The 25,580-nt window shown below is 38.4% G+C and overlaps 1 protein-coding gene across 4 annotated transcripts in view; it reads left to right on the top strand.

Moving 5' to 3' along the window:
• Positions 1-25,580, top strand: part of RASGRF2 (Ras protein specific guanine nucleotide releasing factor 2) — a 133,662-nt gene that overhangs the window by 57,350 nt on the left and 50,732 nt on the right. For 3 of the 4 annotated variants that reach the window (XM_075740233.1, XM_075740230.1, XM_075740232.1), the window contains exons 9-17: positions 2,173-2,291; positions 7,394-7,554; positions 8,551-8,617; positions 9,458-9,594; positions 15,115-15,197; positions 18,779-19,027; positions 19,340-19,728; positions 22,907-23,032; positions 24,290-24,379. In XM_075740233.1, coding sequence (XP_075596348.1) covers positions 2,173-2,291; positions 7,394-7,554; positions 8,551-8,617; positions 9,458-9,594; positions 15,115-15,197; positions 18,779-19,027; positions 19,340-19,728; positions 22,907-23,032; positions 24,290-24,379 — 1,421 coding nt within the window. The remainder of the gene's footprint in view (positions 1-2,172; positions 2,292-7,393; positions 7,555-8,550; positions 8,618-9,457; positions 9,595-15,114; positions 15,198-18,778; positions 19,028-19,339; positions 19,729-22,906; positions 23,033-24,289; positions 24,380-25,580) is intronic. The other variant, XM_075740231.1, reaches the window with a different exon arrangement.

Raw genomic sequence — 25,580 nt, 5'->3', positions numbered from 1 at the left:
CATGCATTAATGAAATAACCGATTTTCACATATGCTTCAAGTAATGTCAGATAAACAGGAACTAAAGATATATTTTGAGAACTGATGCTCCCTGTAGAAACCTGCAAAATGAAGCTCTTCCCTGAACTCCCAGACCGTTCTCAGATGTTCCCCTCTGTCAGCTCAGTAAGAAATTTGGTTGTTATCTCTGGGAAACAGTTTCCTGCTGTGAACAAAGAAATGCTGCATGAACTCCAGGATATAAATCTTGAGCATCTGGAGTATTGACCAAAGATGTACTTGAAGAATACTTGGTTGTAAAAGAAGGATCGCTTTATAGAAGGCGGCCAACAGCATCCTGGCTCGTATCAGAAATAGTGTGGCCAGCAGGACCAGGGCAGTGATTGTCCCCCTGTACTCAGGGCACTGGGGAGGCCACACATCGAGCGCTGTGTTCAGTTTTGGGCCCCTCACTACAAGAAAGACATTGAGGTGCTGGAGCACGTCCAGAGAAGGGCAACGAAGCTGGTGAAGGGTCTGGAGCACAAGTCTGATAAGGAGCAGCTGAGGGAACTGCGGTTGTTTAGCTTGGACAAATGGAGGCTGAGGGGAGGCCTACCTGATTGCTCTCTACAAGTACCTGAAAGGAGGTTGTGGTGAGGTGGGTGTTGGTCTCTTCTCCCAAGTAACAAGTGATAGGACAAGAGGAAACAACCTCATATTGCTCCAGGGGAGGGTTAGGTTGGATATTAGGAAAAATTTCTTCAGTGAAAGGGTGGTCAGACATTGGAACAGGCTCTCCAGAGAGGTGGTGGACTCACCATCCCTGGAGGTATTCAAAAAGCATGTAGACGTGGCACTTTGGGACATGGTTTAGTGGACATGGTGGCGTTTTAGGTTGACAGTTGGACTTGATGATCCTAGAGGTCTTTTCCAACCTTAAAGATTCTATGATTCTGTGATTCTATAGCTTTTTTTAATTGCATGCTTTTGACTGCTCAATTTTCTTTTTCTGTTAAGACAAAGTTGCTACCTTGTGCAAACTACCTGTTAGTTTGGAGCAGATGATTGTTTTTGTTGTTGTCCTCCTGTATCTTTGACAGAGGCAGCTTTCTGAGTTAGGTTGTGTTGTGCCATCTCTTCAAGCACTGACTTCTTAAAGAGCTGGGCAGGCAGTATCTTTTACAGAAATGTCTGTGTGTGACTCCTGCAGTGTTTGGCAAGTTCTGACCTGTTCTGAGGCCATCTGAAGCAGAAAGAAATAATGTCTCCTTTCCATGCAATCAAAGCAGAGAATTTCTCTGGCCAGGGTTATGTCCACAAGCAGATCAATCAGCTTTGGCTTGGCTTAATCTCATAAGTCGGAGTTCATTACTGATCCAACTAATTCGTCACTGAACATTCAGAATTGGAGGCTTAGATTGATTGATTCTCCTCTGCTCATAAGGCAGGCAGTATAGACCATAAATATAAACCTTTGTGACTCATTTCCATTCCTTTAATGTAGTTCTGAGGAGCTTTCAATTAGAGCAATCCAGTCCCAGTTTAGGGAAATATCATACATCACAACACCATATAAACTTCTGGGTTGGTTTCAGCCTTGGAAAAAATCTGTATTTCTCTGTATAAGGGGAGAATGCCTGTGAAAAAAGTGGAAGAAAGGAAGTAATGAGCCATCAAGGCTGTGGTTGTTATAGGAAGCAAGGGGTGAGTGAATGATACATTGAGATGAAAACTGAAACAGAGCAGAGTGGGAACCTAAAGTCATGGGCAGGGACTCTACCATATGTTACAACTAATACAAAGTGCTAGGAAACACAGGTTTGTGGCAGCCTAGTCTATTAGGGGTCAAGAAGTACTATTCTATAAGCTATCAGAGTTTTTAGCTTGATGGCATCTGTCAGATGTGTTTAGAAAGAGTCTAAAAACAATTCTGGCAAAATTGGTTCCACTGCTAAAAAAATGAAAAAAACAAAGATAAAAAGAATTATTTGAAAGGGAGTTAAAAAAAATAAGCAAGAAACTTGCTCTGGCGTGATCATGTGCTGCATGGATATATCTGTTTTGTAGCAGGTGGCAAAGGACATCAGCCACCTTCTGTGTCTACACTGTGTAAGTGCAAGTGAAAACAGACACAACAGGTGCAAGATACATTTCAGGGAATTTAAGTGCATTTTGTATTGTGTCTAACAGGGTGATGCATGATGAAGTGAGTGACACAGAAAACATCCGGAAGAATCTCGCCATAGAAAGAATGATAGTAGAAGGCTGTGATATACTACTAGATACCAGCCAAACTTTCATACGCCAAGGTAAGACATTCTTCTTTAAAGCTATCCATATAATCATGAAAAAAATGTCATTAAAAGCAGCAGGGTTCGTGTTGCCATCATTGGGCAGGTCACTGCCCTGGGCACAGCTAACTTCCTGAGACTACTCATGGTCCATGGAGGGTAAGTCACAAAATGTCCTGATGACAACTAATTGTGGGCTGTAGTTGAACCCCACTTCTGTGCAGTTTTCATCAGGAACTGTGAAAAACAGCAGCACATGGAAAAAGATAAAGCACCCATTCTGCCTGGAGTGTGGTCCATCTCCAAAGGGATAGAAATTACCAACAGCTCTACAGAGACCAGGGCTGCCTGGCCAGTTAACCTGGCAGTCCCAGCTGATGCCAACATTTGTGCAGAAGTGCAGGAGAAAATTGAAGCTTTGTCAGTGGTAAAGTGATTGCTAGGAAAGATAAGAACTGCCAGTTTTTCCCATTTTTCTTGAAAACATCTCAAATTGATAGTGCAAGCATAAATATAATACCTGAACGTACTCACTTTGCCTCTTGAGAGATGCATTTTCAGGCTTTAGTAGAAGTTCAGGATAGATATAAAAAGCACTTCTGCAAGAAGGAGTCATGAAGAAAAGGCATCTTGTTCTGCCAGGAATTCTGAACCACTCAATATAATAGTTAGCAAAAGAAGAGGGAAAGAGCCATTACTCTGTTCTTTTCTGTCTATTATTGGTGGGTTTTGAAACTCTTTCTATTGAAACTTAGTTACAGCTGAGGTGGAATTTGTTGTTAAGTTCCACAAAATTGTGATAAAATACCTTTTCCACTTAAAATAAGGGCCACTTTTTACCAGGAACTGCAAATTGGTTGCAGTTCTTATTTGATGGGGTTTAATTTCATGTTAAACTAGCAAATGTGGAAGCTTCATAACTGAAGCTTATTTTTCTCCCATTTATATAATAATTTACTTCTGGATCTTCTAAAACAAGTTATTGGGTTTGTATACAGTAACTACAGATCTGTAGCATAGGGTTTTGACTGGATGAAAGCTTCTTTGTGTCTGAAAAACGTTAAATGTATTTAGGAAAGCTTAGGAATGTAATTTAGGTACATCCCTTCATGAGACCTTTTCTAGATAGCCTCAGCTGTCATTTGGTATTTAACAGAGCCTTATACACAGATGGTAATTAGTAGACTTCGTATACATTTTGAAATCCATTCTGTGGTGTTTCTGTAGTCATGTGGCCAAACTGTGAAACTTTTTGTAATAACTTCCAAGTTTGTTTGTACAACAATCACTGTTACATTACTTGATTCTTCATTAAATGTATGCATTTGTTATAACTGAGGTATTTAAAGGGTTATGAATATGGTTTTGAGAAAAATATGAAGCTGTTGTGTTGTACCCACAGCGAAAAAATTATAGGGCTGTGATTATCCTAGACTGACTTGTACCATGCAATTTAATTAAATTTCAGATTTTTTTTCCAGGATGATTACAGTATTTATATACTTGTTGTGGTTTTTCCCCTTACAATTGGCTGGTATTATTTTGTCTGTGTACCATGTTTCATCAGTAAAAACTTGTTATTTTTTCTGCAGGAATCAGTCTGAAAAAGATTACTGTTGGAGTGTTAGACCCAGGTCAAACCCATAGTTTAAATAAATTAAATTCAGATTTATTTCTGGGCATACAGTCAAAGCACAGTGGACAAGACTGTATGTTGCAGAAGGCTGTATCACAGTTTATCTTTCGGAACATCCACTGCATGTGATTTTGTGTGAAGTGCAGAAATCTGAACAGAGCTAATGAAGGAATACAGAGCCTGTTTTTCTTTCACATCAGGCAGCATGATCACTTTGACAGTGATGTCCATCTCCTCTAATTTCAATTAAGCTCTTATTCTTTGTGTTGGTCAGTATAGATGGGTACAGGAAACCTCTTTTCAGCTTAAAAAAGGAGAGAGGTGCCTTTACTTCAGGCTTTTTCTGTGAAGGATAATTACAACATTGCCATATGTTATATACTTTACTTTTCTAAGAAGAAATTGATTTTGTTGAGCTGTGCAAGTTGAGACCATAGGAACTATCCCTGGCAGTGCTTTGCAGTGGACATTGTGGATTCCCCTTCAGGTTTCTCAGGGTCTGCTTTTCTCTGTCTCTTACTTAGATACAGACTTTATTGTCAGGCACACTATAAGTCATGGCAGATAATTAAGGAAGATTTTCTTTAAGAGTCTAAAGGGAACATAGGGAGTCTCAATCTGCAATCCAACATTGACTGACACCCAGACAACTAGGCATCTCAAAGCCTTTAGAAGTCTCTAAACAGTCTGATCCTGCCATCAGCTGCTGTGAATTTACCTGTACTGATAAATATATCACAATTACAACATCAGGAAATAGCTGAAGCTGGAAGGGACTTCTGGAAATTATCCAGTTCAATCTTACCGGCTCAAAGCCGCATCAGGTGGAGCAGGTTGCTCTGTACCATGTCCAGTCCGAGTTTTGGTAATTTCCAAGGATGGCGACTCCAGAGACTCTCTGAGCATCCTATTCCAGTGCTTGACCATCCTTACAGTAAAACTAAAAGACCTCCAGAATGGAGAAAGCCAAACTGAATTTGGAGAAAGCCAAACTGAATTTGTAAATCAGACAGTTACATGTAGGCTAAAAATACAACCTTTTGTATTTCATGGATTGAACAAAGGCTAATAGAGTGACTATTCTGGCAGTATTGAAGTACTGAAAGTGCTTAGGTCTGTTGTAGCTGGATAAAAATTGATGGAATCATAGAGTTATAGAATGGTTTGGGTTGGAAGGGACCTCAAAGATCGTCTAGTTCCAACCCCAATTCCTGAGATTACACTGATCATCAAAACTATACTATTAACGAATGTTCTACAATTAGCATCACTTGCTCATTGCAACTGTACATTGGCCAATCATGACCATTTTTTCCTTAAGAGGAAATCTGTAGTAGAATTCATTGTGGGCAAATGCCCAGTTTCATTAATCACAAAAGCTTGATGGGAATGCATGAGGTCATTGCTTGATGTCAGCCATTCTGCACGTATAGGAGCTGTGTTTCTCTCTGTACATATTGAGTATCAAAGTGAGATAACACAGTCTCTCTTTTCTACATTTAAAAAATCCAGTTTACTTTTATTTAGTTTATTAAACAATAGCATTTCAGCTCTCTTCAAGAACACCATTTAACCTTCAGCACATTTTAGCAGAACAGAATATGGTATTCCTGAAAGCATTCTGATGAAAATCAAAACAATAAAATAAAAGCTACCTGTAAACCTGTATCTGTAAGTGTGTCATATTTATAGATACTGTTATTCTAAGAAACAAAGCAGAAATTAAACATACAGGTTGAGTATTATTAACCTAAATGTGTAGAGGGAATTTCAGGAGAAAAATGATGCTGAGAATTTTGTGATGGGAAGTTGCTTGGGAATTGCTTTGTACACACTCCTTGGCCTTCTAATGGTACCTAGGGGGCAGTTGGTATAACATGGAAAAGTCACCATTCCAACAGATGGGAATGGTCTCCTTCCTGTCTTTCACAGCTGAGGCAGGTAGGCTGTTTTGTCCAGGGGAAATGTACAACAACCTGTAAGTATTTATGGATTTTGGTCAGAATTTAAGTGAACCTGGAAAATGTTCCAGATCTTTGCAAATCTCTGGAGTATAACTTTACTCCTCTGTTTTGTTGCAGTGACACAAATCACGTTGTACACATTTAGTTTAAATGTGAATTGGCTGTCAACACTGTTCTGTTTCAGATTTACTGGTGTATATTTTGCTATGCCAGACAGTATAAGTTTCAAATATATTAATAACTTAAGGCTAATTAAGTATATAGGGGAAGCTAAGTGTAGAAAAATGTAGATAAGCAGTAGCTTTCTCAGTTACCTTAATTTCTCTGGTTGTTAGTTTAAGATTGTGTATGTGAACTTTGAGCAAGATAGTTGTTTTTGACAATGTATAGTAAGAATTACTAATCTAGTACTTCATGGATAATTATGCATTGTGTCAAGATGCTGCCGCTACTTTGAGCTTTGATAGAGCTGTGCTAGTCCAGTATGTTGTTGCCTTTGAAAGAGGCAGGCCAATATCCATCCCCTCCTGCTTGTTCTGCTGCTGTTACTTCCATTGCATCATCACTGGTGCTTTTTTGACTTTGCAGTGAGGCGTATCAGGGAGCTAAGTTGGCTGCTGCTTTGTAGCATTAGTTTCCTGCTGGTTTAGCTCTATTAGCTAACTAACGTTGGAATAAGATGAGAGCCAGTGTAAGGGTGATAGTAAGGATAGATGTGTGGGAATGAGATTACGAGGTCTCTTGGCTGCCCTGTCTGGTAACAGCAAGTTGTATCATAAAATCTTTCCCTTTGATATATAGAGGAATTGCACTTCACCACCAAATTTAACTCCAGATCCAAATTCAGAAGTGATACACATGGTGATATCAATCTGGAAAAGTTGGTCAGAGACTGGCTTTGAGGTACAAAACGGCAAAGAAGCAAAGCTGTCCCCAGTCTGGATTTCTGCAGAGCACAAATTCAGACTTATGTAACCAGGTTCAATTTAGTTCAGAAGTGTTTTACTGGTAACACATTTTGGATGAGCTGTGGAGCACTGAAAATTATGCAGTATAAGATAAGAAAAAATGTGCTTCATTTCCATCTCTCTTGCACACAGGCACAGACTTTTTTCCTTCAAAACCTGTTCTTTTCATCCTCTGTCTCTTTGACTTGTAAGTAATGTAACTTTTGCAAACCTAGCAGCTGTAAAAGCAGAGTTTGCTGTTCAGCTTCATTTTCTGATCAGTGTGCTATTAGTGTGTTCGAATTGCATAAGAATTTGTCCAAGATGTAATCCTGCCATGTACATAAGTATTAGTTTAGACCGTACTTACTAGAGTATATTTATCATAAAAAACAAAGAGAATTTGTGCGAAAGCAGATGATCGACTTGTGCTTAAAGCTGATGCTGATGTCTGTTGGTACTTAGTAGAAGGGAAATTTGCATTAATTAATATAATATTCAATACATTAACACTTTAAACACTGCCTACTAAGTATTATTATAGTACACTAAATTTTGCATCTTTATTATCAGGTTCCCTCATTCAAGTCCCTTCAGTTGAGAGGGGAAAACTTAGTAAAGTTCGCCTGGGATCATTATCTTTGAAGAAAGAAGGAGAAAGACAGTGCTTCTTATTTACAAAACATTTTTTAATTTGTACAAGAAGTTCAGGAGGAAAACTGCATCTTCTCAAGGTACAAACTTTACATTATGACTCAATAGACAAAATGAAAACACAGCTTCAGTAAAATTTCAATATTTTATTATTTTATGGTTTTAACCTGAGGTTTGCATGTATTGTTACAAACAGAAGTGAGGTGATGCACAGTAGTTAACTGCTTTGTCTTCTCAATGCAAATAATAGAATTCAGCCAGAGTTCTTACTAACTACATTTTTTTTCTAGATCCATGTAATTCCAATAAGCTGGGGGTTAGAAATAAGACATTGCTGTGTCTGTTTGTATAAGCTAGCACTGAATGTAAGTCAGTTTTCAGTGCATAAATCAGCCAGTACAACCCCATGGAATTAACAAAGACTATTTTCCAGAGCTTTAAAAATTAATTTTAAAAGCCAATTCTGCTTTCCTGAGGAGCACATTTGCTTAAACTGAAAGCTCTTCTAAGAACACTCTGGTTATATTTGATGAGAATCATTCTTTTGTAGTGTTGGCTTGTGAATAAAGAGATGTTGGTAGTTTACAGAGTGGATTATGTTGAATAGAATTTTAATTTGACAAAGACATTTCTGAGAGGCTATTAAGACTGTTTGTATGCTTTCTCACTTTGCACCCATTAAATAGTTCAAGTATTTTGCAAAAAGTAGAGTATAACTGAACTTTAAAAAAAATCTTGTATTTGATTTAAATTCAGGAGAAGATGAAATTCTAGTTACCTTTTTTGTAACTTGTGAACAAATCTGTATGGCAGATAAATTATGGTGTGGTAAAAATGAAAGAAATTTTATATATTTGAGTATATTATTGATTTGTTGGATTAAGAAGAACATTATATTTAACCTACCCAGGTTTAGTTCCTGAGGAAAAATTTGCATCATGAAATTGATGTATCTTCCTAAGAGTTCTGAATAATGTAAAATCTTAGAGTAAGGTATATCAAAGTTTAAAAATAACTATAATGACGGAATGGGAACAAATGTCAAAATTTGTGAAAAATGTGCTTTGTTTTCTTAGACAGGAGGTGTTCTGTCTTTAATGGAGTGCACACTGATTGAGGAGACAGAAACGGGTGATGATGATTGTAAGTTAAATTCAGCTGTTTGTAGTAATTACAGTTTCTAGTTTCTTAAAATTGGTACCCTTTATTTATTTTTCATAAGAGCAAATTGATATGTTCTCCTCTTTCATGAAACCAGAGGAATACAACATTGAACTGATTGAGTAGAATAGATGTTTTAGTAATGGGCATGCTGGCTTGCATAAGGGTTTGTTTTGTTATGTTTGTTCTTGGTGTTGATGTCCCACATAGCATTTTCAAGTAGACTGGCTAGAGAAATGTGACAAATTATTTGCTGACTTTTGTACACAACTTCACCCAGAGGATTTTGGAAAGAAAAAAATACTCCTTAAAAGACGCAGCAGATAGTTGGGTTTCTTAAATACATGGGGGTTGAATGAGTTGGCAGAATTAGTGGAAACTTTTTGTCTTGAGCTCCCCACAAATCTTGACTGCAAGATTGGTCAAATGAAATAACAAACCACATTCCCAAGCTGATTTTTTGTTACTTATTTTTGCTTCCATGCTGCAGTTTTAGGCAAGTTTTACATTTGAATTGTGAAAGTAGTTTCATTAATTTCAGTGATACTTTATGCTGAGAGTGTATCAGTGTAGAAGTGTCACAAGGACGTTAGCCTTATTTGGTATCTTTAAAAGTGATATACTCCCACTATTGCATGTTTGCAACTTTTTATGTATTTGGTGTATGTGAAAACCAAAATGAGTTTTAGATCCCCCATTGGATTTGCTCTTTGTCAGAGAGATGATTTAAAGTAACCTCCATTTTAAATTAAACTATTATTTTCTTTGTCTTACAATCTGAAGTCTCACATTTTGACTTTTTTTCCCCTTCTGTCTATAAAGCAAAAAGTTCTGGACAAGTGTTTGGACACCTTGATTTCAAGCTTGTAGTTGAACCTATGGATGCTCCTCCCTTTACTGTTGTCCTTTTAGCCCCATCACAACAGGAGAAAGCTGCATGGACGAGTGATATAAGTCAGGTAGCTTAATGCATTCTTTATCTTGTTCGCATTGAGATCTTGGTTTATTCTGTATTTCTGAAAACTAGTCCAAGAAAGGGATGTTGATTTCTTGACGGCTGATTTGCTGTGATATATATGAAAACCCCTTAGTGTTACCTGTTTTCCTCAAAATTCTGTCTTTGCATGTGAGTCATCAGTTAAATGTGTTTCTCAATGAGAGAGATGGGATATAAAATACAAAATTGTCAGTTGCCAAACATAATACTAATGGCTGTCATTTTTATGTCTAAGGAGAGCCCATCCAGATAAGCATTTTGATTTAAGAAGGATAGAACTTGTTTGTTCATAACTTTCATATGGATCAAAAAACACCTGAGAGTCCTGAGAGTTAAAATGATATCATATCACATCAATAATCATATCCCATCCAGTGAGAAAATGAGATAAACTGCATTTTCCACCAAAAAGAATACTAACAAACCATTATAAATAATTACTATGCATTCTGACAGTGTGCAGGAACTGTCTTTATTGTGAATGAAGAAAAATGGTGTTTTAAAATATTTAAACGTCAGGAATAAAAAAAATAAATAGTGCTTTTGGCTAAAAACATTGTAGATGAACCTTTATCAGAATCTATTTGTGGAAGGAAGTTGAATGCACTATGAAAAATCTGAACTTTGAACTACCCACATCTGAATTAAGTCTATTGCTATTTTGTTCATGCATGCAACTGTTACTGGAAAGTGGCAAAATAATGCACTCTCTAAGACTTATTTTGAAGTTTTAGAAAGCGGGCATTCTTTATTGCAGTGCTGGGTGTACAGGGGATTACTCCACCTAACGTGCACACCCAAAAGACAAAACTAGCAAGTATTTATACTATGTTAATATACATATTCAGTATATTTCCGAGTAGTGCTTATCACATTCATGGATTTTCCGGGAACTCGTTAGCATATGCTAAAGTCTTTTGCGCATGTTTGTTGGCACCTCCGGCTGGTCAGCTGGTCGTTGGGGGTCTTCAGACTCAGTCCTGGTATCACATATACCTTATCCCTCAAGGCTGGTTTTGGGATCGCCTTGTAACTTTCTTATCTTTATGCATCTGTTCTTCCAAGGCCGAGCTGTTTAAACTGAGATTGTTCCAGATCTTCTTATCTTAACAACTAATTATTTTCTAAGTTACAATGATTTCCCTTTTGTTTGGTTACATCTATTGATCAATGGCTCTAATTGCTTGAATTGATATTAATATTTCAATATTCACAGGTATCACAACCACAAAGTACATAGATATCTTAGTGCTGAATTTGAGTCCTATCCTCTATTAATTTAAAGAGAAATAGTTGATTGGACAAATATCAGTGTGGAATTTGATGAATCTCTAAAGATGCTACCAGAGCTGGCAACATCTCCAAATGAATTATCACCATAATAAGTACAAATTGCAGGAAAATAAGTATTCTTTCTGAGTTACTTTCTTCTGGACTAACTTTTTTAAAGGAATGGAGATATGAAGGTAAAATTCTCACAATATGGTATGAGCTGCAACTCAGTGCATACAGATCTTACAGCCAGATCTGGTTGGAGACATTTTACAAAATGGATTTTCAGTGAATTATGTTGTTCCATTGACATGTAAAAGTATCAGAATTATTTGCTGGGGAGGAAAGACCATTTCAGAACTGATCTGGAACATGGGACACCCAGAAATAAGTCCATTCTTAGTCTAAATAATAATAAATTTAAATGAGAAAGTCATCTGCAGTCAATGTAGACTAGAGGTCAGCATTTGGGTCTGCATCCAAAGGTCAGGTCTTCTCCAAAGCAGTGCAGCTCCAAACAATGCTACTGTGGTGGTAGGGGAAGAGCTGAAAAGCTCCACAGCTGACTTGAGAGCTGTGTGCCAACAAAGCTTGAAAATGTCTTAGCAAGGCAGAGGTAAACCCGACTAGCTGCATACAGCTGAGAGAGCAAAGGGTTGGCCACACTGCCAGGGAAACAGTTAGAAGGGTTTCTCCCTTGATCCCTCTTTGATGAAGGGGAGATCTCCCTGCTTTTGAAGACAGGCGTATTCTGAAGAGGTAGGGGGCCAACAATTTACAGACATTTATAAGTGAAAGCCTGAGAAATGGAGGTCTGTTAGTATAGTGAGGCTGAAACAGCTTCTCTAGCCTTACAAAGGAAGGGAAGCAAGAGATGCTGAGGGGATGAGCAGCAACTTAAAAGAAAAAAAGGATTAAGGGGCACAAGATGCTGTGCAGACTGCACAAACATTTGAGCACAAATTGGTACTGTTGTTTACAAATAACAGCAAGTCAATTGACTGAGTGCTTATACTCCATCTAGAGAGCAAGAAAGAAGAAAAAAACACAAGAAGTATGCCACTTGTGTTCTGCTGGAGAAGGAAAATTTGCGGTGAAAATTTGGATAATGCATTGAGAACTTCTAAACAGTTGAGACCACTGGTCTCTTGAAAACCAAATTGTGTTTCTGACTGAGCCCACTGCCAGGAGAAACATTGCCATAAAAAATTACTGAATTGCCTGCCCAGAAACATCTTTTTCTTTTTAACCCTGGCTACAACTCTGAAGGAGAACATTAGAACTATGCCAACAAAAAGGGCATATAAAAAGTATTATTTTTTTTTTCAGTAAAGATGTGTTCTCCTATGTTTGCAAGTAAAAGAAGTATACATGTAGTTGCTGTTCACTCACAGCATTAGTCTTGGTGTCCAGAATTCTGCATCTTGTTAAATTACATATGCATAAGACATATAAGTCATATTTGCCTATATGTTCTAGTGAGGCTTCTTAATTTTATATTCCTTTCATGCAAACCATACACTTCTTATGAAAAATGTGTGGTTTTTTGTTGATGCTGAAGAAGCCTCCCCTCTTCTAGTTTGAGCTTATCGTCCTTCGGCCCTAGATCCCCATTACACTCATTCCTTAGCTAGAATGATAGTATCTGTCAGGGAGGTGATAAATGGTAGACCTATGCAGACTAAAGATAATAGTGCTGAATTAACTCAGGCAGTTTTATGATTCGTGCTAAGGGCTTGTTGGCAACATTTAACATTAACATGGAGGAAATCATGTGTTTTTCTCAGTGCTTTTAGATAACAATTTGATAAAATCATGATGTGAATTGTTAGAATTGCACTTTTCAAATAATCTTAAATACCTGAATTTAAAAACACATATGTCTACATAGATCACATTTTAAATGTATAGCTATGTAGATATATTTCAAACCTGAAGAGACCTCTGATTATCTTGTTTGACCAGTCTAACATCAATCATTATTTTACTATAAGATGTTCCAAAGCCAGGAGACTATTTTTATTCTTGAAGTCAAGGTAAATGTATATGATAATTTTGGAAAATCCTATTTATTGATGTAAATAAGTAGTGGGGGGTTTTTTTTGTTTGTTTGGGTTTTTTTCATGTGTGTTGGGTTTGCGTGGCAAGGTTTTGGTAGCGGGGGGGCTACAGGGGTGGCTTCTGTGAGAAGCTGCTAGAAGCTTCCCCTGTGTCTGACAGAGCCAATGCCAGCCGGCTCCAAGACGGGCCCGCCGCTGGCCAAGGCCGAGCCAATCAGTGCCTCTGTGATAACGTATTTAAGAAAGACAAAAACAGAGCTTTTGCAGCCAGAGGGAGGAGTGCGAAGATGTAAGAAACTCTGCAGACACCAAGGTCAGTGCAGAAGGAGGGGAGGAGGTGCTCCAGACACCGGAGCAGAGATCCCCCTGCAGCCCATGGTGAAGACCATGGTGGGGCAGGCTGTCCCCCTGCAGCCCATGGAGGAAGGATGAGGGGGTGTAGAGATTCCACCTGCAGCCCGTGGAGGACCCCACGCCGGAGCAGGTGGAGACACCTGAAGGAGGCTGTGACCCCGTGGGAAGCCCACGCTGGAGCAAGCTCCTGGCAGGCCCTGTGGCCCCGTGGAGAGAGGAGCCCACACCAGAGCAGGTTTGCTGGCAGGACTTGTGACCCCGTGGGGGACCCACGCTGGAGCAGTTTGTTCCTGAAGGTCTGCACCCCATGGGAGGGCCCCACTCTGGAGCAGTTGGTGAAGGACCGTAGCCCGTGGGAAGGACTCACATTGGAGAAAGTCGTGAAGGACTGTCTCCCGTGAGAGGGACCCCACGCTGGAGCAGGGGAACGATGAGAGGAGTCCTCCTCCTGAGGATGAAGAAGCGGCAGAAACAACGTGTGGTGAACTGACCGTAACCCCCATTCCCCGTCCCCCTGTGCCACTGGGCGGGGGAGGAGGTTGAAGCCGGGAGTGAAGTTGAGCCCGGGAAGATGGGAGGGGTGGGGGGAGGTGTTTTAAGATTTGGTTTTATTTCTCATTCCTCTACTCTGTTTTGCCTCGTAATAAATAAGATTAATTTTTCTTTAAGTTCGGTCTGTTTTGCTCATGATGATAATTAGAGAATGATCTCTCCCTGTCCTTATCTCGACCCACAAGCTTTTTGTTATACTTTTTCTCCCCTGTCTAGTGAATGAGGGCAGTGATAGAGCGGCTCTGGTGGGCACCTGGCCCCTAGCCAGGGTCAACCCACCACATAATGATACTTGACAAATAAAACTAGAAAGAATTTAGAGACAATAATCCTGTAGTTTTAGGTAGCAGGTACTTTTTGCAGACCGTATAAGCCTGATCCACTGGCAGACTCTCTCCTGACTTCTAAGAGCAAGGCTTGTGGTGCTATGTGATCTTAACTACATAAAGGTACAAACCAGAAGATACTGGTGTACAAATGGCTTCAAGCTACCCCTATGTGCCGCCAGCACTGGGCTGCTTAGAGGCTTGAAGAACAGCTTGCGCAACCCTAGTTTGTAGACTTCTACTGACCACGGGACAGCCCATAATTTCTAAAGCAATATGTCCCAGCTGCAACCATGTCCCAAAAGTGTCTTTCCAGCTTCTAATACCTAGCCCAAAACATTTATACAAGAGTTTGCAAGGAATTCCTTTGACAGCATCCTTCTAGCTATATTTCACAATAACAGCACCACTCGAATTTGTTTTTACAACTGTGTTTGTAGAAACTGTTTATATTTCTCTTTGGTCTTTTTGCACAGTGTAAAGGTTAAGGTGTTAGTATATCCATTTGTGGATAACGTATGCTAACTTTCTTGCAATATTGATTTTTCAAGTTTAATACTCATGCAGGAAATGCTAGAGATACTTAATTTTGTTCAGTTTCAAAGGAACTTCAAAGGAAATTTCACTTGCAACTCAAAATACTTAATCTTGTGAAGAAAGGATGCTGAGCTGAATATTCTGAGTGTGCTGATAAAGATGCATGGCCTTGCAGATGTACAAATCAAAAGCAGAAGACTAGAGAAGCATGTCCACTGTACTTCTTGCATCATTGCTTTTCATTTACGAAAATACCTTGTACCAATCAGTCCATACCATGTAAAAGCTATGCTTTAAGCTTACAGCAATATGAAAAGTGTGGAAGTAAATGCTCTTAACCTGTGTTTTGATTTTAACAGTTTTCAATGTTTATTTTCACAGTGCATTGATAATATAAGGTGCAATGGTTTAATGACCATAGTGTTTGAAGAAAACTCTAAAGTCACAGTGCCACATATGATCAAGTAAGTGCACCATTTTTTTCACCCAATGACCAAAATAGCTTGTTGGGGGTTTTTTTTATAAAAGTTTTAACAAAAGAAGATGTGTATTTGGAAAATACAACCTTTCAAATTATTTTTTTTCCTATTTTTGTTGAATGGAATGAATTCTGCATCCCAAAATGTATCTTTTCAAATCTGTTTCTTGAAATGGTAAGGATGACTCAGATGGTAAACTCTCAATTCACAATATTGGACTGTATAGGATCACAGCTCAGATTTTTCTATTGTTTGTGAAGGTACCTTCAGTTATGCTTCAGATGAATAATTTTATTCTCTGTTAGCTTTTTGCTGTCATGCCACTCATAATTTTATTAAAACGTCTTCGAAATTTAGATGACTGCAGACAAGTATAATTTTCCAAGGTATTTTGTTGTATTAGCCAAAATTTTTCTTATCTTTGTTTCTCTTACTTCTGAGAAAAAAATTATTTTGTCCCATAATTTTCACTGATCACGTCAGGGTAACGCCATTATTCATAAACCTGCTTCCCTCATCCTTGGATTCCTTCAGTCATTTATTGTAATATGTAATTTTTATTTGTAGACAGCAATTTTCAGTACATGATTCCAGATTTGTAACGCAGTTTTATCTCTTGGATTCTCTACAGATCTGTAGTTACATGAATTTTACCTACTGTTATCCAATATAAGTATAAAGGAATAGAATATAGGAACAGAAATAGAATCATAGAATCACAGAGTCATAGAATGGTTTGGGTTGGAAGGCACACCCTCCACTAGCCCAGGTTGCCCAAAGCCCCATCCAGCCTGGCCTCAAACACTTCCAGGGAGCCAGGGGCAGCCACAGCTTCTCTGGGCAACCTGTGCCAGGGCCTCACCACCCTCACAGGGAAAAATTTCTTCCTAATACTTAGTCTAAATCTCCCCTCCTTCAGCTTAAGGCCATTCCCCCTTGTCATGTCACTACACTCCCTGATAAACAGTCCCTCACCATCTTTCCTGTAGGCCCCTTCAGGTACTGGAAAGCTGTTCTAAGGTCTTCCCAGAGTCTTCTCTTCTCCAGGCTGAACAAGCCCAACTCTCTCAGCCTGTCCTCATAGGAGAGGTGCTCCAGCCCTCTGATCAGCTTCGTGGCCCTCCTCTGGACTTGCTCCGTCAGGTCCATGTCTTTCCTGTACTGGGGACCACAGAGCTGGATGTAGTACTCCAGGTAGGGTCTCACAGGAGCGGAGTAGAGGGGCAGGATCACCTCCCTCAACCTGCTGGCCACACTGGTTTGATGCAGCCCAGGATGTGGTTGGCTTTCTGGGCTGCAAGCGCACACTGCCGGCTCATGTTGAGCTTGTCATCCACCAACACCCCCAAGTCCTTCTCCTCAGGGCTGTTCTCAATCCATTCTCTGCCCAGCCTGTATTTATGCTTGGGATTGTGCCAACCCATGTGCAGGACCTTGCACTTGACCTTGTTGAACTTCATGCAGTTCACACGGGCCGACCTCTCCAGCCTGTCAAGGTCCCTCTGGATGGCATCCCTTCCCTCCAACATGTCAACCACACCACACAGCTTGGTGTCATCGGCAAACTTACTGAGTGTGCACTCGATCCCACTGTCCATGTCGCCAACATACAGCAACAATCCCAATACCAGCCCTGGAGGAACACCACTCATCACTGAACTCCACTTGGACATCGAGCCATTGACCACAACTCTTTAAGTGTGACCATCTAGCCAATTCCTTGTCCACCGAGTGGTCCATCTATCTAATCCACGTCTCTCCAATTTAGATGCAAGAATGTCGTGTGGGACAGTGTCAAATGCTTTGCACAAGTCGCTCTTCCCTCATCCACCAATGCTGTAACCTGGTTGTAGAAGGCCACCAGATTTGTCAGGCATGAATTGCCCTTAGTGAAGCCATGTTGGCTGTCACCAATCACCTCCTTATTTTTCATGTGCCTTGGTTTCGTTTCCAGGAGGATCTGCTCCATGCTCTTGCTGGGCTCAGAGATGAGACTGACCAGCCTGTAGTTCCCTGGGTGTTCCTTTTTTCCCTTTGTAAAAATGGGGGTATTATTTCCCCTTTTCTAGTCAGTGGGAACTTCACCAGACTGCCACAACATCAAATAAGATGAATAGTGGCTTAGCAGCTTCATCTGCTAGATTCCTTTCTTGCTGTTATCTATCATTAGGCCATTTCTCTTTCTTGGATGTACTCCGTACATGAAGGTTTCTCAAATGCCTCATTTGTATTTGTTGCCTCTCCTCTCTTTGTATATGTTTAGAAATTAAAAAAAGATAACATCTGTGAATACACTGTTAGGGCATATACCTTTGATCCCTGGAAAAAAAGGCATTTTATTGTCTTCAATAATATTTTATTTATAGTTTTATTTATAATATTTATTATATTTATTTATTTAAAGTTTTATTCCAGGAACTCTCCAGTGTGTAAACACTTCTGTTTTACCCACTGAATGTTAAAAATACATTCATCTGCTTTCAAATTGTAGATTAAAGCAAGGTCTTAATCCCAATGTCAAGAGAAGGAAATCTTTATTCTAAAAAACATACAGGATCTTAACAACAGACACAAATTTGGTGTTCTCTTTCTGAGGTTTTACTCATCTGATTTTTAGCACACATTGACTTTTAGAGTCAGACGTCTTTGAATGAAATAAAAAAAAATTGCCACTTTTCTGAGAACCCAACTTAAGAAAGATGTTTTGTTGTTGTTTCTTTTATGTAATGCAGTGTAGAAGCGTGTGGAATATCTTGATGCTGTATTCTAAGAAAATCCAATCATTTCTAACTGCAAGATCAGGCAGTATTGAAAGATGTTTCACTTAGTATCCATTCCAGTTTTTTCACAAACTATGCCTTCAACTAGATAAAACTGAATTTGGAAAAAAAACCGTCATGAGCAGGGTTATGTAAATGATTGATTTTTGTTTTAATGCCCAAACAAAAATTAGTCCAATTTTTTTTTCACTGAAACAAAGCCTCTCCATGCTTTCTGCTTTGAAATTTAAGATGTTTCATGCTGTTCTCTTTTTCTTCTTTTAAAAAACCAGTATCTATTGGAGCCTGAGGGCAGATGTTACCTTGCTGATGAGCCTTAAGCTTAGCTAAGGGGTTAATTTGGCTGTCTTTTGCTAGGGCCCATTAGTTTATTTTAGATAAAGCTAGATCCCAGCAGAAAAAAACTGTTATCAGTCCACTATTATTCTATGGTGAGCTTCTAATAATACTGGACTACAGGCCACAACAGCCTGAAAGAGGCAAGAGGGGACAATTCTGCCTCCTGTTCCATTTTAGAAATTTAAGCATCATTAATGGTTTCTTACACTTTTAAATGTAAATTAATTATTTGCCAAAATATACATACATTCCTTTAGTTATGCCATAAAATATGAATGAAAGCAGGTATCACCACAGATGAAGAGTTTTCTTGTGTTGATGAAATACAAGAATGCATATATATATTTGCTGCTTCTATGTTGACAGGAGCAGTCAAAGTGATACCGCTACTGTACCATAATCACTTTTCCTCTTTGGTAAAATGTTCTAAATTTAATTTTTGTGTAGATCTGATGCTCGTCTTCATAGAGATGACATTGATATCTGCTTCAGCAAAACACTGAATTCCTGCAAAGTACCCCAAATCCGTTATGCAAGCGTCGAGCGCCTTTTAGAGCGGCTAACAGACTTGCGATTTCTAAGTATTGATTTCCTGAATACTTTCCTGCATACTTACCGCATATTTACTACTGCAGCTGTTGTACTGGAAAAACTTTCAGACATATACAGACGGCCCTTCACTTCCATTCCTGTCAGGTGAGCTCTAGGATTTTTCCCTCCAATCACAGGTTTCTTACGGAATTCTTATGGTGTCTTTTGTTCTTAGGGGGTTTTTTACCATGATTTTCTGTTATATGAATAATCTAAGAAGAAATTTCTTCCTTTGTAAGTAGGATGTAAGTTTTTAGGTAAGTCTGTCTCAACTTTCTGCCCAGGCTTTGAGGACTCAGTGTCATACAGATTTTGCAGTGCTGTGCAGATTTGCACAAAACTGGTATGTAAGTGTTTTCACTTAGATCTCTTTGGTGTTTGTTGTCATCTTTTGGTTTTTTTGTTTCTTACTCTCAGGTCTCTGGAGTTATTCTTTTCTACCGGTCAAAACAACAAAGGAGAGTACCAGACTGATGGGAAGTCACCAAATCTGTCTCGCAAGTTTTCTTCTCCTCCTCCATTGTCACTCTCCAGAACTTCCTCACCTGTCAGAACCCGAAAACTGTCATTGACCTCACCACTGAATTCAAGGATCGGTGCCCTTGACCTCTCTTCTTCGTCTGTGGCAAGCAGTCCTACCTCGACCTACAGCCCGGCCACCTCCCCACCACCAACGGGTAGCAAAGTACCGCTGGACCTTAGCAAAGGGCTCTCCTCTCCTGAGCAAAGCCCTGGCTCCATAGAGGACAGCTTGGAGAACCCTCGCGTTGACCTCTGTAACAAGCTGAAGAGAAGCATTCGAAAAGGTATTATGTGCCCACAAAATACTGAATGTTACATCTGATAAATAGAGTAGTCTCTAAGGTAGGCTTGACTTTTATGAGAATACTGCTGAGAAGTTGTTGCTCATGTCTTTGTTTTTCTCCTGATCACTGTAAGTTGTGTCGTGAAACCAAATTTCTCTGCTTCTCCTTCTCTAGTAGAGACTGCAGTGCATTGTCTGTTCCTGCCACTTTGTTGCTCCTTTGTAGGAACAGCGGTATGGCAGAATGGCCTTGTCTGTTTTCACTTCAGCAGAGTGTTAAGGAGAAAGGCAGAAGGAAATACTTGATGCCAGTTGGGTTTCCTGAGTTGAAAGATTTTGGAGTTGTACCATTACTACAGGAAGTAAAATATTAAGTTAAAAAAAAATAGGGATGTAAAGACCTAACAGCTTTAACATGTTTACATAACAGGGCTAGTTTTCCAGAAAGATTTAATCACTAACGCAATCAATTTATGTGATGCACTTGGTACATTGGTGAGATTCATACCACCTGCTTGTTACCTATCCAGAATGTAGGTGTTTAAAATAGATTAATTGCTCCTGCTCAAATGCCAGTTTTTCTCTAAGGATTGTGTAAGGCACCTTGGAATAGGTACTGCTTCCAGAAGGCTAAAGTTAGTTGATATAAACCTCACTGTGGGCATCTAGAATGGGATCATTGTACATGCAGATGGCAAAGCAAGAAAGCAGCTCTAATCTCATAGGATGCACAAGTGTGTGCTTATTTCTCATTGTTCTTTGGGGATGGAGGGATGGTCTTCCTCTGAATTGGAATAGAAGTATATAGTAATTTTTTGTATTGTTGTTATATTGAACAGAAGATGAGGCAATTAAAAAAATCCTGGTTTATTCCTAAAATTCATGTTTAGAAATGGTCTTACATGGCCTGACTTAGAGTCTGAGGAACTGTAAATCTCAGCAAAATGTAGCTCAGTTTTACTTTCAAGTACTGTAACAATGAAAATTGATATAACCCAAGAGGAAAGAAGAAAAAGAATACCAAACATAAACTAAGAAAAATATAGTTGAAACATTATGTCTACTCCTTACTGATGAATTGAAATAAGTGCCCTGATAAGAAATTAGATGTTGTATTATGCAGAGGGGTTGTTTTTATAGAATGTAGTCTATTGTTTAACAAAAAAATCCTCTTAACAGGCAATTTAGTCACCTTAGCATTATAGGAGTCTATGCTTGCCCATGCTTTATGCTTTAATAAAATGCTGGTTGGCTGCTACACTTAATCATTATATTCCTGTATGCTGGATATTTTTAAATGAATAGTGTAATAGACTTTTACATCTATAAAATATAGTATTTACTGTGTAGAGTTGGGCAATTTTTTCTTATGCACTAGTGTAACCACATTCAAATCAATGTAATACTACAGCATGTCTCAAAATGTAGTCCATGCATTAAAATTAATTGTACACAGGTAGCTGCAGTCTTAGGTGTAACGTTTTTTGCTATACACTGTGAAGTAAGCTAGTAAATAATAGGTTATTCTAGTCTAGTGTTAGCACTAAGCATTGTTGCAGACTTATTCAGATTTTGAATTCCAGTCTGTCAAAGCCGTCATCTGGGCAGCGTGAGGAACATTTGGAAATGGCAAGAACCTCATATAAATGCTAAATTGCTGTCTGTGCAGTGTCTCCAGTCCCTTTGGGGATCTCCTGCTGAACAGTTTGCACTCAGTTTGGAGGAATTTGCAGCTAGATAGCTCTGTTCTGCGGGGGAGAGTCCTTTCGTCACCCAGCTGCATATAGCATGTTGAGGAAGAACAGTAAGCTTAAAAAGAAACCTCACAAGGAGAATGGAGATCGGTAGTAGGAGAACTACAAGATGCTAATCTGCATATTTTCTATCATATGTAATGCCTTTCTTTGTTGTTTCTGAGTTTTTCTGGGTAAGGAGACCAGTTCTACTTAATCAGGAGCCACCACCCCATTACAGTTAATACCGTTGCTCTGGTACTGCCAGATTTCCAAGAAAACAACTATGGCTTACTCTAAATCCAATATAATGGTACAAATTCTGTTCCCCAGGACATAATATTATGGTGGTTGTTGTTCTCCTTGAATGTTGTCTGTTTATATGCTGGAATTTCCACCTTCTTCACCCACTCTCAAAGTTGTGGTTTGCTTTCAAAGGGTTTTTTTCCCAACGTTTGTCTTTAGATATAGTTTTATATATACAACACTTATGCTGCAGGCACAGTTGTCATTCATATCAAATACAGGATAAATTTTATCTGCTTGTTTTCCCTCATTTTGGAAGTAGTATTTCTGCCATTCCTTTTTTATTCTTCTGATAGAAGAACTCGTCCATAGAATAATCTGCTCTCCAGTGCAGTTTTTGATTACACAGAGTTATCCAAGAAGGATTATTTTCCGTAGCTCATACAAAGAATATGAGTTCAAGTGTCCTTATTACATGTGCATTTCACTGCATATTCTGCTGACTTAAAGTGCCGTCTTAGCCAAGCTAGTTTTAAAACTGACAACTTGCTGGTTTTCACCAAGGGCTTTATTTATGAGCTTTTGTGTGGCCATGTTGTTGGTACAAAACTTTCCCAGTCCTTTAACTCCATCCAGAGGATAATTATGGCTGAGTCTTGTTAATGCAAAAGTTTCAAGTAGCAGTACTGTTTAAAACAACTATAAACCACAGATCAAATGTAAACAGCTTTGTGTTAGATGTATTTAGTAGTATTAGGTTCATATTGAAACACTGGTATTAAGTACTATTAATTAATGGCTGTTTTTTAAACATTATCTTTCAGTGAAGCACCTTTGATGTACATGTTCTTTTTTATCAATGCCATACAGTTCAGATTGTTCAAAGTTGATCATTTGCAGACTTTCTATCTTTTGGTGTTTGAGAGTCCTGAATCACCCACATACTCCATAATCTCTGCAGAGGCACTTCATATCTAAGACAAACTAATCTGACTACAGTCTGTGCTTTAAAAAAGCATATCGTAAAGCCTCATACCATAGTTCCCTATGGCCTCTTGATATTTTCAAAGAACATTTATAGTTTATAAAATATAATATAATACAATACAATATAATATAATACAATATAATATATACATTAAAGAGTTCTAAATTATGAATGATCATCCCAGTATTAACATTTATTCTCTTTTAAAACAGCAGTTCTAGAATCTGTGTCAGTGGATCGGGCAATTCCTGAAAGCAGCTCAGCAATGGATACCTCAGAGCCTTCCCCATGTAGATCCCCTTCGACACCACGTCATCTCCGCTATCGTCAGCCAGGAGGTAAGAACCTGATGTTTCTTGCCTCTGTCAGTCGCTTTAAAGAGTTCAAATACTGTAGCTGTAACCTTTGCAAGATACTAGAGAAGAAAAATGTTCGAATAACGTGTTTTGCTTGATTTTCCTTATTTCTCAGATATTAAAAAAAAAGCCATTGCAACATGAATTACACTGGTTAATTTGTATAGTAATAACAAGAAACTTGGAAGCATATTGGGATTTTGGTATGATGCAATGTTCTTAAATAGCTCGAGCAGGATGTGCCCAAGTTCAAGACTAATACTGAATCGGTCATATTCTTACAACATTCTCAAGACTCTGACAGATTTTTTTTCAGCTACTAAGGGGACATATTTTGGGCACCATATGTAATCGTGAAATACACAACACCCATTATTGTCAACGAGGAGTGACTGTGTCTGTTTCTTTGTATAACACTGAACATTTACAGATGGTGTCATATTATTCGTTCCAAAATTTGAATAAACTGCTCAATTGAAGAGGAAAAGTGAGAGCTGGCGCTCCTCAAATAGCTCTCACATGGCTCTTTGAAATCATTAGCAGAGCTGTGAGCTACGTCCATGAAAATGCTGCCATCTCACACAAGCCAGATTTCCAGGCAGTTATTTCATGCCTGGGATTAAAACAACAAAAACAGAGCAGAGTCTTCTCAACTGTTAATAATTGCTGAGACAGCTTAATTTTAAACCAATAGTAGTCTTCTGTTATTGGGCACGTTTATGGTGAGATGGCAAGATTTGGGAGTTGGAAACCTTATTATCTGAGTACTAGTCAGAAGCAGTGTTCACAGCACTCCCTGTAGATAAAGTTTGATAAATTGTGCAAAAGTCTACTTATTCTAGGCAGTAACCTGGGAAAATATATTAATTTAGTTATTGGAAGTTAGTTAATATACTTAGTTCTCTAACATCATTTTTTGTTTACATTAATTTTCTACACCGTTGGTTTTGTAATTTTTTTTCTTTTTCTGTTTGGTTACTCCTTATTCCTCACCTTGGCAGTGTCTTAGACAATTTTTTCCATAGCAACATTAATTATACCGACCTGGAAATAAAACTTAAATCACAAATATTATTATGATATTTTTATTTCCCTTAATATAAAGTCCTCTGTCAATGAAAATATAAAATGTTTACAAAGCATAAACATTAGTGAAGATTTTAAGTATTATTGTTGCTTAACTTGAAAAATAGGACAAGTATGTAGTAGTTAACTTTTCTCTGTGTGTTCCCTTTCCAGTTCAAACTGGTGACAACAGCTACTGTTCAGTTTCTCCTGCTTCTGCTTTTGCTATTGCTACAGCTGCAGCAGGGCATGGGAGTCCACCAGGTGAGAGAAATGTGATGTACAAAAGAGGCATAACAATAATAAATACCTAGATCTCGAAAGGGAGATACTTCTCAGTAACATACTTATCTGAATTCTAAATAGCCACTGATTTGTTACTTTAATCTGCTGGTGTTGTGAGCCTGGAATCCTGCCCTTTGTGTGGACATTGCAGTACAGCACCCATAGTTAATTGGAGCCTTGGCTTCCAGTTATGTGTGTTATATTATGGCCAATATGAAAGTATTTGTGATGTAACTAATTTAATTGAAAGTGAAATTGACCCATAAGAAAGACTAAAACAACTTAAGACAGACTGTTCAGGTACATCTACCCTGTTGCATTTCCTGCTGTGGCAGTTTGGAAATTCTACCTGATGAAGCAGTTTATGTCACCAAAGAGTAAAATCATCTTTTAGGCTGTTTATATACCACCCTGTCCTGGGGAGTTGCCAGCAACTATCATCATGTCTGCTTGAAAGAAGGAAAGGATGATATATTTCTGATATTCAGAAATATCTTTTAGAACAAAACATGAAACCTAACAAATGAGGACTGCATAGTATACCACATACCTTCAAGAAGCTTGTGTGAGCTTTGTGCCTTTGTTTTGTGGACTCTAACAAATTGCCAAACTATTCAGTGAGATTTTGAACTATCATAATATAAACCAATGAGAGCTTTTCTTGCTGACTTACATCAGAATTATATTTATCACTGCACATTTTCAGTTCATTATCTATTAGTTGAATTCTTGTATTCTGTCCTTAATATTTCTAGTCCAGCCTAGTACTGAAAGATTAATATTTTACATATATGTAATCTGCTAAACATATAGATCATATCTTTATTATTTTTATTTTTTGTATTCATTTACAATTTAAGATTTTATTTTGCAAATGAGCCTTTTTATGTCCAAGGTTGGTATACATAAGAGCAGTTATACTTAACTAAATTATTGCAAGTGTGTACTGTGTATTCCTTGGAAAGCACCTATGTTGTCTATTGACTGAAGGTATTTAGTGCAACTTAAAATACTTGATTTAAGTTTTGAATTTGCTTGCTTTCTTGCTGTGTACCCTTTGACATATTAATATCTTCCACTAACTGAGTCCTGTCCTAGGTTTTGTTACAGATAAAAAGCAGCACTTTTAAAGTCCACAAAATAATTTTCGCTTTGCATTGACACACTCAAACCCACAGCT

This window comes from Balearica regulorum, chromosome Z, assembly GCF_011004875.1.
Source record: "Balearica regulorum gibbericeps isolate bBalReg1 chromosome Z, bBalReg1.pri, whole genome shotgun sequence".
Lineage (NCBI taxonomy): Eukaryota > Metazoa > Chordata > Aves > Gruiformes > Gruidae > Balearica > Balearica regulorum.
Note: the sequence above shows the minus strand (reverse complement) of the source record. Positions and strands in the feature narration are given on the sequence as shown.